This window comes from Phyllobates terribilis, unplaced genomic scaffold (genome assembly GCF_046119375.1).
Source record: "Phyllobates terribilis strain yellow unplaced genomic scaffold, ASM4611937v1 Scaffold_2__4_contigs__length_985480577, whole genome shotgun sequence".
Taxonomy (NCBI): domain Eukaryota; kingdom Metazoa; phylum Chordata; class Amphibia; order Anura; family Dendrobatidae; genus Phyllobates; species Phyllobates terribilis.
Window position 1 is genome coordinate 219,475,808 of NW_027362762.1, and position 15,146 is coordinate 219,490,953.

Genomic DNA, 15,146 nt, shown 5'->3' on the forward strand with positions numbered 1-15,146 from the left:
TATAATAATCACCCCCTCCCCTGCATGTCACAGGGCCTTTCCCGGGCATGCGCAAAGCGCCGCTCACAGAGCGCACTTTGCTTCATCCCAGCCCGTCTCTCTGTGCACTTCGCAACAGGTTCTATTTCGCAGGCGCCGGGAAGTCACTGTTGCCAAGCCTGTGGAAAACAGAGTGGATAAAAACACTTTTCTCAGCAATCAGACCTCTACTATGGGCCATACAGGTAAGTATAGAATTACTTTTCTATACCCTGTATGCCTATAGTAGAGGGCTCATATCTACCAGGGGGTGACAGATTCCCTTTAAGATTGACTATTAGATTAGCACCTTGGCGCCACGAACATACATAACATTTGGTGCAGAAAATCTCTTTAAAAAATTACTTATATAAATTGCCACCAACGCAAGCAAAAAAAAAAAAAAGAAAATGTAATTTAAACCATTTTTGCAATTGCTGAACACATCCAATCTAAAAATAAGCCATGAGAATAAAATTGCTGGAAGGAAACCCAAGAAGGCACATCACCAACTTTCTTTATTTAAAACATCTGCAGACATCATGGAAATCTACCGTATTCCACTACTGTAATTATATGCATGTGTAAAATATATACCCCTGAAATATCTACACGGCCATGCAGATTAACCCCTAAATGTATATTGAGCATGTAGAGATTAATTATAAGAAGTCTTTTTATTGGTCTATTCCCAGATCAAGAATCAAATGTCAGGAGCCAAACAAAACGGCATCTAAGTCATTTAGTTCCTTGCTTCCATGGGATGAGAATTGGAGTTTGCACATTTTAATAAATGGATTGATAAGTATTAAATGTAACAGATCGTAGCATTCTGGTCCACACACGTTGGGATTTCAATGAAACTATACAATCTATCATCTCGTTACTATATTACAATGTTTATTGGTCTACTGTATTTCAGAGCGTTAGTCTGTAGGTGACCATCAACTACAATATATATGCAATACTGCTTTAAAAAAGGACCTGTCACCATGCCTAAATTGGCCAAATTTTGAACTTACAGGTGCTTCTCACAAAATTAAAATATCAAAAAGTTAATTTATTTCAGTTCTTCAACACAAAAAGTGAAACTCATATTATATAGAGTCATTACAAACAGAGTGATCTAGTTCAAGTGTTTATTTCTGTTAATGTTGATGATTATGGCTTACAGCCAATGAAAACACAAAAGTCATTATCTCAGTAAATTAAAATAATTAACAAAAAACACATGCAAAAGCTTCAGAAGCATTTAAAAAGGTTCCTTAGTCTGTTTCAGTAAGCTCCACAATCATGGGGAAGACTGCTGACTTGACAGATGTCCAGAAGGCAGTCATTGACACACTCCACAAGGAGGGTAAGCCACAAAAGGTCATTGCTAAAGAAGCTAGCTGTTCACAGAGTGCTGTATCCAAACATATTAATGGAAAGTTGAGTGGAAGTTAAAAGTGTGGTAGAAAAAGGTGCACATGCAACCAGGATAACCGCAGCCTTGAAATGATTAAGAAAAGGCCATTCAAAAATTTGGGGGAAATTAATAAGGAGAGGACTGCTGCTGGAGTCATTGCTCCAAGAGCCACCACACACAGGCGTAACCAGGACATGGGCTACAAGTGTCGCATTGCTTGTGTCAAACCACTCATGACCAATAGACAATGCCAGAAGCGTCTTACCTGGGCCAAGGAGAAAAAGACCTGGACTGTTGCGCAGTGGTCCAAGGTGTTGTTTTCAGATGAAAGTAAATTTTGCATTTCATTTGGAAATCAAGGTCCCAGAGTCTGGAGGAAGAGTGGAGATGCCACAATCCAAGCTGCTTGAGGTCTAGTGTGAAGTTTCCACAATCAGTGATGGTTTGGGGAGCCATGTCATCTGCTGGTGTAGGTCCACTGTGTTTTATCAAGACCAAAGTCAGCACAGCCGTCTACCAGGAAATTTTAGAGCACTTCATGCTTCCCTCTGCCAACAAGCTTTTTGGAGATGGAAATTTCATTCTCCAGCAGGACTTGGTACCTGTCCACACTGCCAAAAGTACCAATACCTGGTTTAAAACCACAGTATCACTGGGCTTGATTGGCCAGAAAACTCACCTGACTATAACCCCATAGAGCATCTATAGGGTATTGTCAAGAGGAAGAGGAGAGACACCAGACCCAACAATGCAGACAGGCTGAAGGCTGCTATCAAAGCAACCTTGGCTTCCATAACACCTCAGCAGTGCTGATGACCTCCATGCCACGGCCGCATTGATGCAGTAATTGATGCAAAATGAGCCCCAACCAAGTATTGAGTGCATTTACTGAACATACATTTCAGTAGGTAATGCGTTTTGTATGCGTTTTACCAAAGGGGTGTATCTCACAGGTTTCTCTGGGGCCGTGTCCTTAGGTTACCCTTTTAGCACAGCCCCCTTGGCAAAGACCATAAAAATGAGCACTAAATCTAAAGTGCTCATATCTCTAGAACCATATGGCAGATTTCATTTATGGAGAAACAGACTGCATCAGTAATGTGTGTGGATGACTTATTCTTTCAGAGACAAACATGACCATATTTACATGATAAGGGGGGTGGATTGTTCTCACAGATTCCCTTTCATGCTGTACAGCATGTCTTGGTGTTTTTGGCTTTATTTAGACAACATAAATTTTAACTGGATTTGTTTCTAGAATAGCTGCTAGATGGCTACGCACCTAGTCTGTTCTCACACGATAGTAATGAGCACGGGGAAAGCTCCCAGCGTACATGCCGAACGTGTCCACAGACCCCCATGCACCTAGCGTACACCAAAAAAGCATCCTTTTGGTATATGCTAGACTGGTATCTCACTATATAGTAAAGGGTTATTAAGACTCTAATGCAGAGCGAAACAGGAAAATGCTGTGCAGTATATGTAATCTTTTAACAGGAGTCAGAAGCTGATGTATGCCGCCGCAGGCCGCATGGCTACATAATTTAAAATATTCCAGAAAACTGGAAAATAACTGAAAACTATCAAAAATATATAAAACAAAAGAAAATTAAAAAGAAAAAAAATTGTACTCCCATTTTGGATCGGTGTACAATATTCATGCTGCTCTTTGGTAGTTTAATAACCATGATAGACATGTGATCTTTCGGCTTGTGAAAGGCATCTTTAAAACCAATACTTCTGACAGCAATCATCTTAAACACTCAAATCAATAATGGAGCTTGTCATTTACGCTGCGGTTATGGGATACAGGGATTACAATTATTAATATGCATGAAGTCACTCTCTGCACATATAATCTTCAAAGCTTTGAAATAAGAAAAAAAAATACTGAAATTCTTACTTAATAGAAAATGTGTAATAAGAACAAAAATAATGGTATATGCACACTACGTCTTTCTGAGGCGGATTTTGCCTGCAACTTACTCTGAAGAAGCGCTAAAAAAATAAGATACAAAGAATGAACTTCTGCACAGCAATGTAAAAACGACTTGCTGTGCATAAATTCAGTCTTTTGGAGTTTCTTTTAACCACTTCTGATTTCAAAAGCCATTAAGTGGCAAAAAAATAACCTGTTCGCTTTTTATAGTTATAGCTATATACATATAGCTACATGTAGCTTCCCATTGATCCACATCAACAAGCAGAGGAAGTTTTCAGCTTCATCTGTATTTGGATGAAAAACTTTTAGCCACTACTATTTTTAGTCGTTTTCCATGACTTTACCATTTGCTTCCTTAAATAGAAATCTGGATGTTTATCTGAAAGAAGCTGAAAATCTGAAGGGGATCAAGGGGGGGATCAAAGCACAATACACAGAGTATTTATCACAACAGGTTGGAAAGAGGAAGACGGACACAACCGATTTCGTATGGTACAAGAAAGAACAAATAAAAAGGTTTCCATTTTAGTACGTATTGAAGACTTAAGTTTATTGCTCAATTCTTTATTAACGAGTTTAACACATTTCTTCAGCTTTAAAGTAGAATAAATTCTAGGGGGGACGAGACTATATCACAATTTTCTAATTTTTTACTAGGTTACAATATGAACCTTTACGGATTTGGACCAGATATTTAGCCATATATTATAGGTACTAGCCATCATTTTTCAGAAGACCACTCCCCAGAAGACCATTTTTCAATGCAATTTTTATTAGTCATCTTAAAAAGGTTTCACTAACATTTTGGTAATTTAAAGTAATAAGCACATATTTCCTACAGTATTAAGATAAAACTTGTACTAATCACTGGTATACAGTGATTTTGGTGCCAACGATGTCAGAACGGTTTTATATAAAGTTTATGGTGCTGATTAAGACTATGACTTCGGTTTTGACAGATTGGCTCTAGTTTGAGATAATAGTTAAATAATTACAGTAGAATTCTGACTACAAAAAGTCGCTTTGTAAGCCTACAAATTGAAATACAAAATAATTATATGGGATATTTCATTACCTAAGACGCTGTTGAAGAATCAAAAGACCAAAAGATATTGCGTTTTTTTGTAACAGACAAGTCGCATTAGGAAAATGCATTATTTTCATGGATGAATTATCTCAAAAAGCTAGAACCAATTCAGTAAAAATAATGGGATTTTTTTTTTAATTCAGCAAAATACCCTAAAGTAATTCATAAAACCTTGGCAGCCCCCAAAAAATTTTGTAGACCGTATAAAGAACGTAGATCCATAAAAAAGAACAAAGGAAGGAAAAAACAACAACTGTGTCATCAAGCAATATTCCTTATGGGAAAGAGTCACTCATTACGTTAACAAGAATGCTATAGTGGATTTCCAATACTTAATTATACACATATATATTACACACACACACACACACACACACACTCTAATACATATATAATAACGCATATATATATGGTTGGATCTAAGCTAAAAAATCACACAGTAAGCATTCCCAAATATGGACTAATCCTAATGTAAAAAGAAGACTAAAGTAAAGCTCAATAACTACAATAAAGCTAAAGTGTCTAAACAGAACTGTATTAATTACATTAAAGAGCATTTGGGAGTTTCTAGGAAAAAGATTATGGAAAATATAACACAATCTAAAGTACAAAATTGAAATCTGAAACTAGAATACAGAGTCCAAACCACACAAGTACCCCTATACGTTATCGATTTACATACGAAGTGTGAAAAAAACACTACATGGTTCATTCTAGGTGATATTATCTGGCTCAATACAATCTATTCTAAAGCAAAAATGACTGAAATAACATATTGATTTTAACACCTAATGGCAGCCTTATATAATGTAAACAGCAAAGTATACTTGCATATAAAAAGTTCAGGATCAGTGACACTACTGTATGATTAGATTGCATCCACTGCTAAGGGTATCTTTATATTTTTATCACCAGGAAACACCGCAGACATCTATTAATTTATTCATTAAAAACAACATAAAAACAGTATGTTGGCTGGATATATTAAGTACATCACATAGCAGCTACATTATAACGACGGAAAAAATAGCTTAGGAAAGTAAGCAGCAGCGACAGATAAGTCGTCTCATATACAGTTTCCTTAATAGTCCATAGAAGTTCAGTGAACAAGAACTAAGAAGCATACAAACGCCGCATCAGCAGGACGAGAGGAACCACTCCAGAGCATCACTACAGAGCAAACAAACAAAAAAAAAACTAATGTTCTCTAACTGCAAGCAAAGAGAATGCATGGAAGCCATAAATGAAGATGTAGTAGAAAAATCCCATCAGTGACCAAGGTCACCATACCTACCTCAAGACAAACATTTACTGTCTGGGAAGAAGAATTCCAGAAAAGTATAGCCTGATCCCACATTTACACATGCCCCACGGTCGGAGCTCTAGAAGGAACTCTTGCCTGTACCCAAGTGCTTTATGGAAGAGGCAAAGGAAGGAGACTCCGTCATGCTGAAGTTTACTGGCAGAGGACCAAGATGGGGAGGCACTAGATTTACAGAGCGAGCAGAGCAGCAAATACTACTAAACACTCATCTAGAAGGAGATTTATGGGGAACACCAAGTTTCTGCTCTCGCACCAAAATCTGGAGCTAGAAGACAAGTAGCTAAATCCAATTTGCCACGATCTGACGTTTAGATCTGGTTTGTGTATAGATTTGATCTGCGCAGTAAAAGTAATTTGCAAATTGAATTTACCTACAGTTTCCTAATGCCCATTAATGCGTCTCTTCTTTTTAAATGAGCTTTTACACCATTTACAGTTCAGACAGACGGTGTTTGTAATTAGATGTGATCGATCCTGAAATATGGAAAATTGCACTGGTAGTGAGGGATAAACGGCCTGTCATTTCCTCCATAATTGTAACTAGCAGCAAATGAGAGAGATAACAACTCTTTTCCAGCCCTTATCTGTAACTCCATCTACAGACCAAACCTTTCCAGCTCTTCTCCATCAGAAAAAAACATTAGGACTCACCAGAAAGGCAATCTGCAGAGCCATGATTAAAGGCTAGGCCCGACCAACATGTTTTCTGTCAAATATGTGACAGTGACAACTGCAAACAGCGCATGAAGACAGAGGAGACATGAAAAGGCACCTGATGGAAAATACCGCACTGCTATACCGCTATACTACCGTATATCCTGAAGCCATCACTAAGATCACTGCTTACACTACAGAAAAGTACTCATTATTTGCTTTATGATTCCTTCTTCTATTTCTTCAAAGACAGAAAAAAAAAAAAGTCGCAGACAACCAAAAATTGTTTGCAAGGAAAGTGTAGATTACACAGAGTTTGTAGTCTGTAACCAAAGAGACACATAGTTCTGCACAGGAGCAGTAAGAGCAAAACGGTAAATATTTAATCAAAACTATTTATAAAAGTTACTTCATTTATTTGGAAGAAGCTATAGAAGAAACGTTTGCCTGCACGTTGTATCCGCACAGCACAGGGACTAGTCACAATATTGTTCCCCATATTGTCCCTTGTGTAACACGACATTGACTAATAAAACCAAGGGTAAAAAAGATTTAGGTAGTCAGTTATGGAAACTTGATTTAAAGGAATCAACCTTCAATGACAGATTTATTCAAAACAGTTTGTATCAACATCAAATGTAGTCCAGATTTTCTCTACCGTCAGTGCTACTAAAATTTCATGTAAAGGTTAATTCCTTTTTGATAGCATGTACTCCTCATAACGCTGGTCACAGGGGTCTCAGGGCTGGGGATCAGCAGGAATCTGCGCAGAAACAGCAACAAATGTTCGATTTCTCTGAAGCTCCAAGGCAGGAAAATTAAAAGGGTCAAAAAATCAGCGGTGCTGAGTTTAAAGGGGCTCACAGACCTGGTCATGTGCAAACACAGAAAATTTTGGCCACGGTTCATCAAGACTGGCGTTTTTCACACTGGTCTTGAGGTGGCGTGGTGGAGTGTGGGGTACAGGATTCATCAAGATGCCCACATCTCTTAATCAACAAGGCGAGGCATAAAGCGGCATGCACCTCACAAGTCTTACTACAGTCTTTTGAAAATGCCAAAAGTTGCAAAATTTTCCTAAGCCTTGCATTGTGCAAAAATGTTGAGACTTTGCAAAGCTTATTACTGGCGTAAAATCTGATGAAATGAGGCCATTGGGTCCAATTCATTCTTGCATTTGAACCGGTTTCTTGTCAAGCTTTTAGTGTTTTGTGCCACATTCACCTTTCCATTTGCACATTTTTTTAAAGTCACTTTTTTAGGTGTTCATCTGTTGGCTTGTCTTTTCACGTTCATTGTGGGCGCTGGTTTGAAAAATTCACATATTTTCATCTGAATCATCATTTGTGACTTTGAAAAGTTTTGATAAAATCAATCCAGAGGGAACTAACGTATTTTTTTTTATCAATGGCTGAAATTTTGGCACAATTTTTTTACAAACCTTTAGCGGGCATGCGACTTTTTAATAGAAAAAAAGCAGAATGACAAAATAAAATGCATTTTTGATTGTTGAACTGCATGCGCCACTGATTTTTCTTTTTTTGGTGAGGGAAAACATCAGAGAAGACCATAAGACAAAAAAAGTGACGTGAAAAAAAAAAAAAAAAAATTGCAAATCATGAATCCGGCTAATAGTTCTGTAAAAAACAGGTTTGGAGATGGAGCTGAGGGGACTGAAGCTTTTATAGGGGAATCCGTAGATATTTAAATAAAAGTATATTTGCAAGATATTATATTTAGAGGACCAATACAGCTGCATTTATTTTTGATTTAAAACAGACGTCCACTTTAACAAGATTACTAATAAAATACATATGCAAATTGCGTCTTCAGAGAGGAAGAGGACTTTAACTCTAGTGCCACCTATTGGAAGTAGCAATCCTACAAATGACTACTGACCCTTTACCGAGCCTTGTGACATTACTTAGGTTAAAAGCCAAACCAGAATGTCTATTTGCATTCACTTGTTTTTGGTGTGTTGCCCCTCCTCAGTGCCAAGAAAAAGATCTGATTTGGCTGTATGAGGGGCCCCTGACTGGGTGTCTAAGGGGTAATAGGTCTCTCCTTGTGGAGAGTGACATCAAAGGCATCTGATATAGCCAAATCAGATCTTTCGCTTCGCACTGAGGAGGGGCAACACACTAAAACACATTTCTACTATTGGCAACAAAACTTTTCATGGTCCTATGTACAGGCCCCAATATCTTAGCAATTTCAAGAATGCTGCATCACTCTGTAAGACTTGTAACTGACTCTGAAATGTCAAACATCGTTACATCTCTTTTTTTGAAAACAAACTGCCTAATAATTCTGCAAATCTTGATAAAAGGGTGATGAAGGCCCCATACTTCCTCATTACGCAAATACACATCACCTGATCGGCTTCTTCCAATAAGCATTCAAGTTTACACAGCTTGCAGTTGGAAAATCTGATGAAGTGGTCAAAATACTCATTTGCCTAATAATTCTGCACACAGTGCAGCGCCAATCAACAGAGAGAATGGGGGATTCTGCGTGAAGGTTAGTGAGCATGCGTGACCGTTGTGCCATTAAATGTCTATGACTTGAATAGAGACAGTTAATGATCAGTTAAAGAAACAGTAGTTGCACATGCTCAGTAATGCTTTATTTACACAAGGAATTTTGACTTCCCTGTCCCATCCTAGTAATCTATGGGGGTCTCATAGGTCGGACCCCCAGTGATCATACATTATCCATCTTCTGGATCAGAGAAATATGTAGCTTATGGAACAACCCCTTTAAGTATTTACTAAACAAAAAATAAAAGACACGTCAGGAGAGCTGGCAAGTCATCTTGAAACGTGGAGGTCAGTGATAACCCCACACATTAATCCTTCACAAAGCAATTGGATCCAGATATTAAACCACCATTTGAGCGTTTTTTTGCTTGTTTTTTTAGAGCTGGAGTAGTGCTTCTAATGTAAGGTCCTTGACCATAGTCATATACCCACTCACCTTTCATTTGCGCTGCTCCAGACTTGTAGCACCATCTTGTGACAAACTTCTGACTGGCCAGAAGTCAAAGGTAAAGGTCAAGAGCTCTCAATGTAAGTCTATGAGAGCCAGAGGGAGGCTCTCATAGACCTGCAATGAGAAGTGACTTTTAGGCTCACCCAGCAAACACTGGAGCGACAGCAGGTCACAAACTGCTGGAGACTGGCAAGAGCAGCGGGAAAGAAAGGGAAGACAGCGAAGAGTAAGTGTAAGAATAGAGGCAGGAACCTTTGATTAGAAGCACCACTCCAGTGGTAAAACAAAAGACACTGCAGTGATGCTTTAAAAAATAAAGATCATTTATTACCTATAAAACTATAAAGTACAGATTACTGTAAAATTTCGATGAGTGCCTTGAAAACAATACAGGTTAACTAAATTGAGAAATAATGATCCGCATGACAAAAAAAAATAAAATTTATTCCATCCAGATTAAAAATTAAGACATCTGTGGCACACAATTAAAACCTTGTTCATTCTGACACGCATCATGTGTTCATTATTGATGGTCAACGGTTACTGGACCAACGCATATCTAATGAGAGCAGCCATACGATTTATTGCACGGTGAGGCTTTTCTTACCTTCTTTTTCTATTCAGGTTGACTAAATATATACATTAATATACAAAATACACATTACTAGTGTTGAGCGAGCATGCTCGACACTGCTCGGTACTCGCTCGAGCATCTCACTACTCGGGATGTTCGGCGAGCACCGAGCATTTCCGGGTTACTCGTGTGGGAGCTCGGGTCTCCGCCCTGCACGTTTGGCGCTCTTTACAGAGCCAATGAACATGCAGGGATTGCCAGCCAGTCACTGTAATGCCGCAGCCATGTTGGTTGTGGGCATTACAGTGATTAGCTGGTCGAACAGCGTCACCTCGAGTATTTAAAACAGGGCGCCGCCATCTTGGACACAGTCGCTCCGGATCAGACAGTGTAGGGACAGCGCTGCTGAGCTAGGGAGAGATTTATACAGTGAAATAGGTAGTGTAGGGTCTCTAAAGCCGGCAAAATCAAACAAACAGTCCTTCTGAGGACTAATATCCATCCCAGATATCAGGCAGGCAGGCTGTATAGGAGACGCAGTGGTTATACCAACAAACACTGCATTACAGTGCTGTGTGCTCCTGCTGGTCAAATTGCTAGACTTATCCCCAGGTCTCAGGGGCCAGGAAAAATACGGCTTTGTTTTTCCTCAGTCAGACTGTACAAATACCCGTCTTATTAACCTTTTGGTATTTTTTCCCCCAAAAAAATAAAATTGAGTGTGTCTGTGAGTGTTCAGACACAAAAATATCTGTTTAAAAGAGTCTGGTGTAGGCCAGAGAAATAGAACTGTGGTTTTGCAGTTCCACGGGTCAAATCTCTGTATTATCCACTTTTTTGCCTTTTTTCCATAAAAAAAAACAGTTTCAGTGTCTCGCTGACTGTTCAGACACAAATATATCTGTTTAAAAGATTCTGGTGTAGGCCAGAGAAATAGAACTGTGGTTTTCCTCTTCCACGGTTCTAATCTCCTTTTTATTACCCTTTTGCCATTGATAGTGCGAGTGTAAGCTATTTTACTTCATTTACAATGGGAAAGGCGCGTGGCAAGGGACGTGAAACTGGACGTTCTGGTGATGGTGCGTGCATAGGACGGGGCCGTGGCCAAGGTGAAAATGTGCCACAACCAACAGCCACATCTTCTCGCTCCCAGTTCTTGACCGAATTACTAGGGAAGGACACTACAACACCAGTATTGCGAACTGATCAGTGTGAACAGGTTATTAATTGGATAGCAGATAATACTTCCAGTCAACTGTGCACCACCACCTCCGGTCTGTCTTCCACACGGTCAAGTCTTAGTAGCCGTGAGTCTCGACCGCATACTCCTCCTCACCCTGATGCTCCTTCCTCCCACCATGCCGAGTGTCGTCAGACAGCAACTGATCCCACAGTTGGACACTCTGAAGAGCTGTTCACTGGTCCATTTCTATATTTGGACACCTCGCCTGCTCCGCTTGAAGTAGTGGAAGAGGAGATCACATGTAGCGATGGCCAAATATTTGAACAGCCACGGCCACAGGAAGGCGACGCTGGCAATTTGTCACAAGAGGTGGACGATGACGAGACACAATTGCCATGAAGTGAGGAGGAGGACCGTGGTGCGGAAGTGGAAGAGGAGGAGGTGGTGGATGATCTAGTAACTGACCCAACGTGGCAGGAGGACACGCAAAGCTAGGCCAGCAGCACACAGGGGGAGGGAGGCAGAGTACCCCAACAGGCAGGAAGAAGCAGTGTGGTGGCCGCAGACAGAAGGCGGGCAACCGTTCCCCGTAACACCAACACGAGGGACGTTGCCAGTACAACCGGTAGGTCTTCCAGAGTCTGGAATTTTTTTAAAGACTCTGCTCATAACCCCAAAAAGGCCATTTGTACCACCTGCCAGGCCAGCATCAGCAGGGGTGACAAAACTACCAGCCTGACCACCACCAGCATGTTCAGGCACATGTCAGCAAAGCACCCGATTTGTGGGGCGAACCCCAGGGTCCACGACCAGTGTCAACGGGTGTCACCACTGCTTCTTGCGCTGTTGTGCGTGTAAGAGAATCCCCTGTTGTGTGTGCAAGGCAATTCCCTGTCCATACTGCATGCAAAGATGCCCCCTCCTCTCAGTCTTCACTTGTTATGGCAGTTTCTCAAGAAACAGCATCAACGTCCACGTCCCACCGCAGCGTTCAATTGTCCATATCCCAGACCTCTGAACGAAAGCGGAAATTCGCCCCACAGGCCACAGTCCTAAATTCGCACATTTCATGACTGCTTGCGTTGGAAATGCTGCCTTTTAGGCTGGTGGAGACGGAATCCTTCCGCAACCTGACGGCGGTGGCCGTCCCTCGGTACTCGGTCCCCAGCCGACACTATTTTGCCCGGTGTGCCATCCCCGCACTACACAAGCACGTGTCCCAAAACATCTGCCGTGACCTCAACAACGCAGTTACTGGGAGAGTCCACCTGACAACGGACACGTGGACAAGTGCTTGTGCCCAGGGATGCTACATCTCCCTGACGGCACACTGGGTAAACATAGTGGCAGCCGGGACCAAGTCGGACCTTGGGACGGAACACATCCTCCCCACACCGAGGATTGCGGGCCCTATGTCAGTCAGAGTTGCCCCCACAGTGTACAGCTCCTGCGCATCATCCTCCTCCTCCTCATGTTCAGCCTCCATCTCAGATATCACCACATCAGTTACAAGCTGGAAGCACTGCAGTACTGCCTCCGCCAAGCGGCAACAGGCTGTGCTGAAACTCATAAACTTAGGTGATAAACCTCACACTGCTTGTGAGTTGTGGACAGCTGTGAAAGAGCAGGCAGATCTGTGGCTGAGACCGCTGAACCTACATCCAGGCATGGTCATGTGTGACAATGGCCGTAACCTGGTGGCGGCTCTGAGGCGAGGTGAGATCACACACGTACCATGCCTGGCTCATGTGCTTAACCTCGTGGTTCAGCGGTTTCTTAAATCGTACCCAGAGTTGCCAGATCTGCTCGTCAAAGTACGCCGCCTGTCAGCTCATTTTCGGAAGTCGGCTACAGCTTCCGCCGCCCTTGCTGTGTTGCAGCAGCGTTTGCAGCATCTGGCACACCGACTGGTGTGTGATGTCTCCACACGTTGGAACTCTACCCTCCACATGTTGCAAAGGATTTGTGAGCAGAAGAGAGCAGTTGTGGAGTACCAGCTGCAACAAGGTCGTCAATATTCAGGTCAGACTCCACACATAAGACCTCAGGAGTGGACCTGGATGTCTGACATATGTACCATCCTGACAAACTTTGAGGAGTCCACCAAGATGGTGAGTGGCGATGACGCCATCATTAGCGTCAGCATCCCACTTGTCTGTCTTTTGCAAAGCTCTCTGCAGAGAATTAAAGAGGAGGCATTGCAGCCAGAGTATGATGAGATGGATCAAGAAGCTGTAGCGGGCGATTACACACAGCCCAGACTCATCTCATCCCAACGTGCATTGGGGGACAATGAGGGAGAGTAGGAGGAGGAGGAGGAGGAACAGGAGCTGGTATCATGCGTCGTAGATGGTAGTACCTGTACAACTGTCATACCATCGGTTAAGCGTGGGTGGCCTGAGGACAGGGGGGAGGAGGAGGAGGAGAGCATGGTCAGTCGTCATCTTGGTGAGGACACGGAAGTCTTGCCCGTTACCAGTCTGGTACGCACGGCTGACTTTATGTTACACTGCCTTAACTGTGAACTTCGCGTTGTCAAAATGTTGAGTGACAGTCATTAGTGGTTGGTGACACTTTTAGACCCCCGCTACAAGGAGAGCTTTCACTCTTATTCCTGAGGTGGAGAGGTCTAACAAAAATGGGCCAGTACCAGAAAGCCCTTGCTGCAGTACTGTTAAAATTCCCATCTGAACACGCTAGCTGCAGAGGTCACAGTTCATTGCCAACCAAGGCGTACAGGCGAGAGAGACGCAACTTTAATTCAGCAGAGGCAGGGGAACACTGTCAACGTTCTGGGACAGTTTTCTGAGACCCGCCCAGCTTACAGGCCCTGAGGCGCGGGGTACTCTCACAAGGAATGGAAAGTTTCAAAAGATGGTGAGGGAGTACCTTGCCGACCGTACTAGCGTCCTCCGTGATTGCTCTGTGCCTTTTAATTATTGGGTATCCAAGCTGGACACTTGGAATGAACTCGCTCTGTACGTCTTGGAGGTCCTGGTCTGCCCTGCCTCTAGAGTGTTATTGGAGCGTGTTTTTAGTGCCGCTGGGGGAATTATAACTGATAAGCACACTCGCCTGTCAACTGACAATGCTGACACGCTGACCCTTATCAAAATGAACATGGGCTGGATGGGGCCAGACTTCTCATCACCACCAAATGACAGCAGAGAAACAAAGTAAAATCCACTGTTATTTCGGGAGGTGTATTCCCATGCACCGCTTCACACCCACACATGGGTATACGCTTCCTCATTTCGGCGTATTCCCCAATAATGGGAATAATGTTTTTAATATGCTGTACTGCATGGCTCTTGTAAGGGGCATTAAAATAGTCTTGTTAAGCTACTGTGACCTCCATGTCTCTTCCAAGGGTCATTGATATTGTCTTTTTATTCCACTGGGACCTCCACCACTCTTTCAAGGGGCATTGATATTGTCTTTTTATTCCACTGTGACCTCCACGTCTCTTCCAAGGGGCATTAAAATCGTCTTGTTAAGCTGCTGTGACCTTCACGTCTCTTCCAAGGGGCATGGATATTGTCTTTTTATTCCACTGCAACCTCCACAACTCATCCAAGGGGCATTGATATCGTCTTTTTATTCCACTGTAACCTCCACCACTCTTCCAAGGGGCATTGATATTGTCTGGTTAAACCACTCTGAACTCCACATCTCTTCCAAGGGGCATTAAAATTGTCTTGTTAAGCTACTGTGACCACCAAGTCTCTTCCAAAGGTCATTGATATTGTCTTGTTAAACCACTCTGAACTCCACATCTCTTCCAAGGGGCATTAAAATTGTCTTGTTAAGCTACTGTGACCTCCATGTCTCTTCCAAGGGTCATTGATATTGTCTTTTTATTCCACTGGGACCTCCACCGCTCTTCCAAGGGGCATTAAAACAGTCTTGTTAAACCACTCTGAACTCCACAGCTCTTCCAAGGGACATTGAAATGTTGTTTTTAA

The 15,146-nt window shown here is 42.0% G+C and overlaps 1 protein-coding gene across 4 annotated transcripts in view; it reads right to left on the reverse strand.

Moving 5' to 3' along the window:
* The window catches only part of DGKH (diacylglycerol kinase eta), a 267,651-nt gene that overhangs the window by 189,889 nt on the left and 62,616 nt on the right, over positions 1 to 15,146 (reverse strand). Inside the window, exon 1 of one of the 4 annotated variants that reach the window (XM_073663914.1) lies at positions 5,750 to 5,890. The exons of the other annotated variants lie outside the window; for them this stretch is intronic. Coding sequence (XP_073520015.1) covers positions 5,750 to 5,812 — 63 coding nt within the window. The 5' untranslated portion in view covers positions 5,813 to 5,890. Of the gene's footprint in view, positions 1 to 5,749; positions 5,891 to 15,146 lie in introns of those variants that run through there. 4 annotated transcript variants of the gene reach the window in all.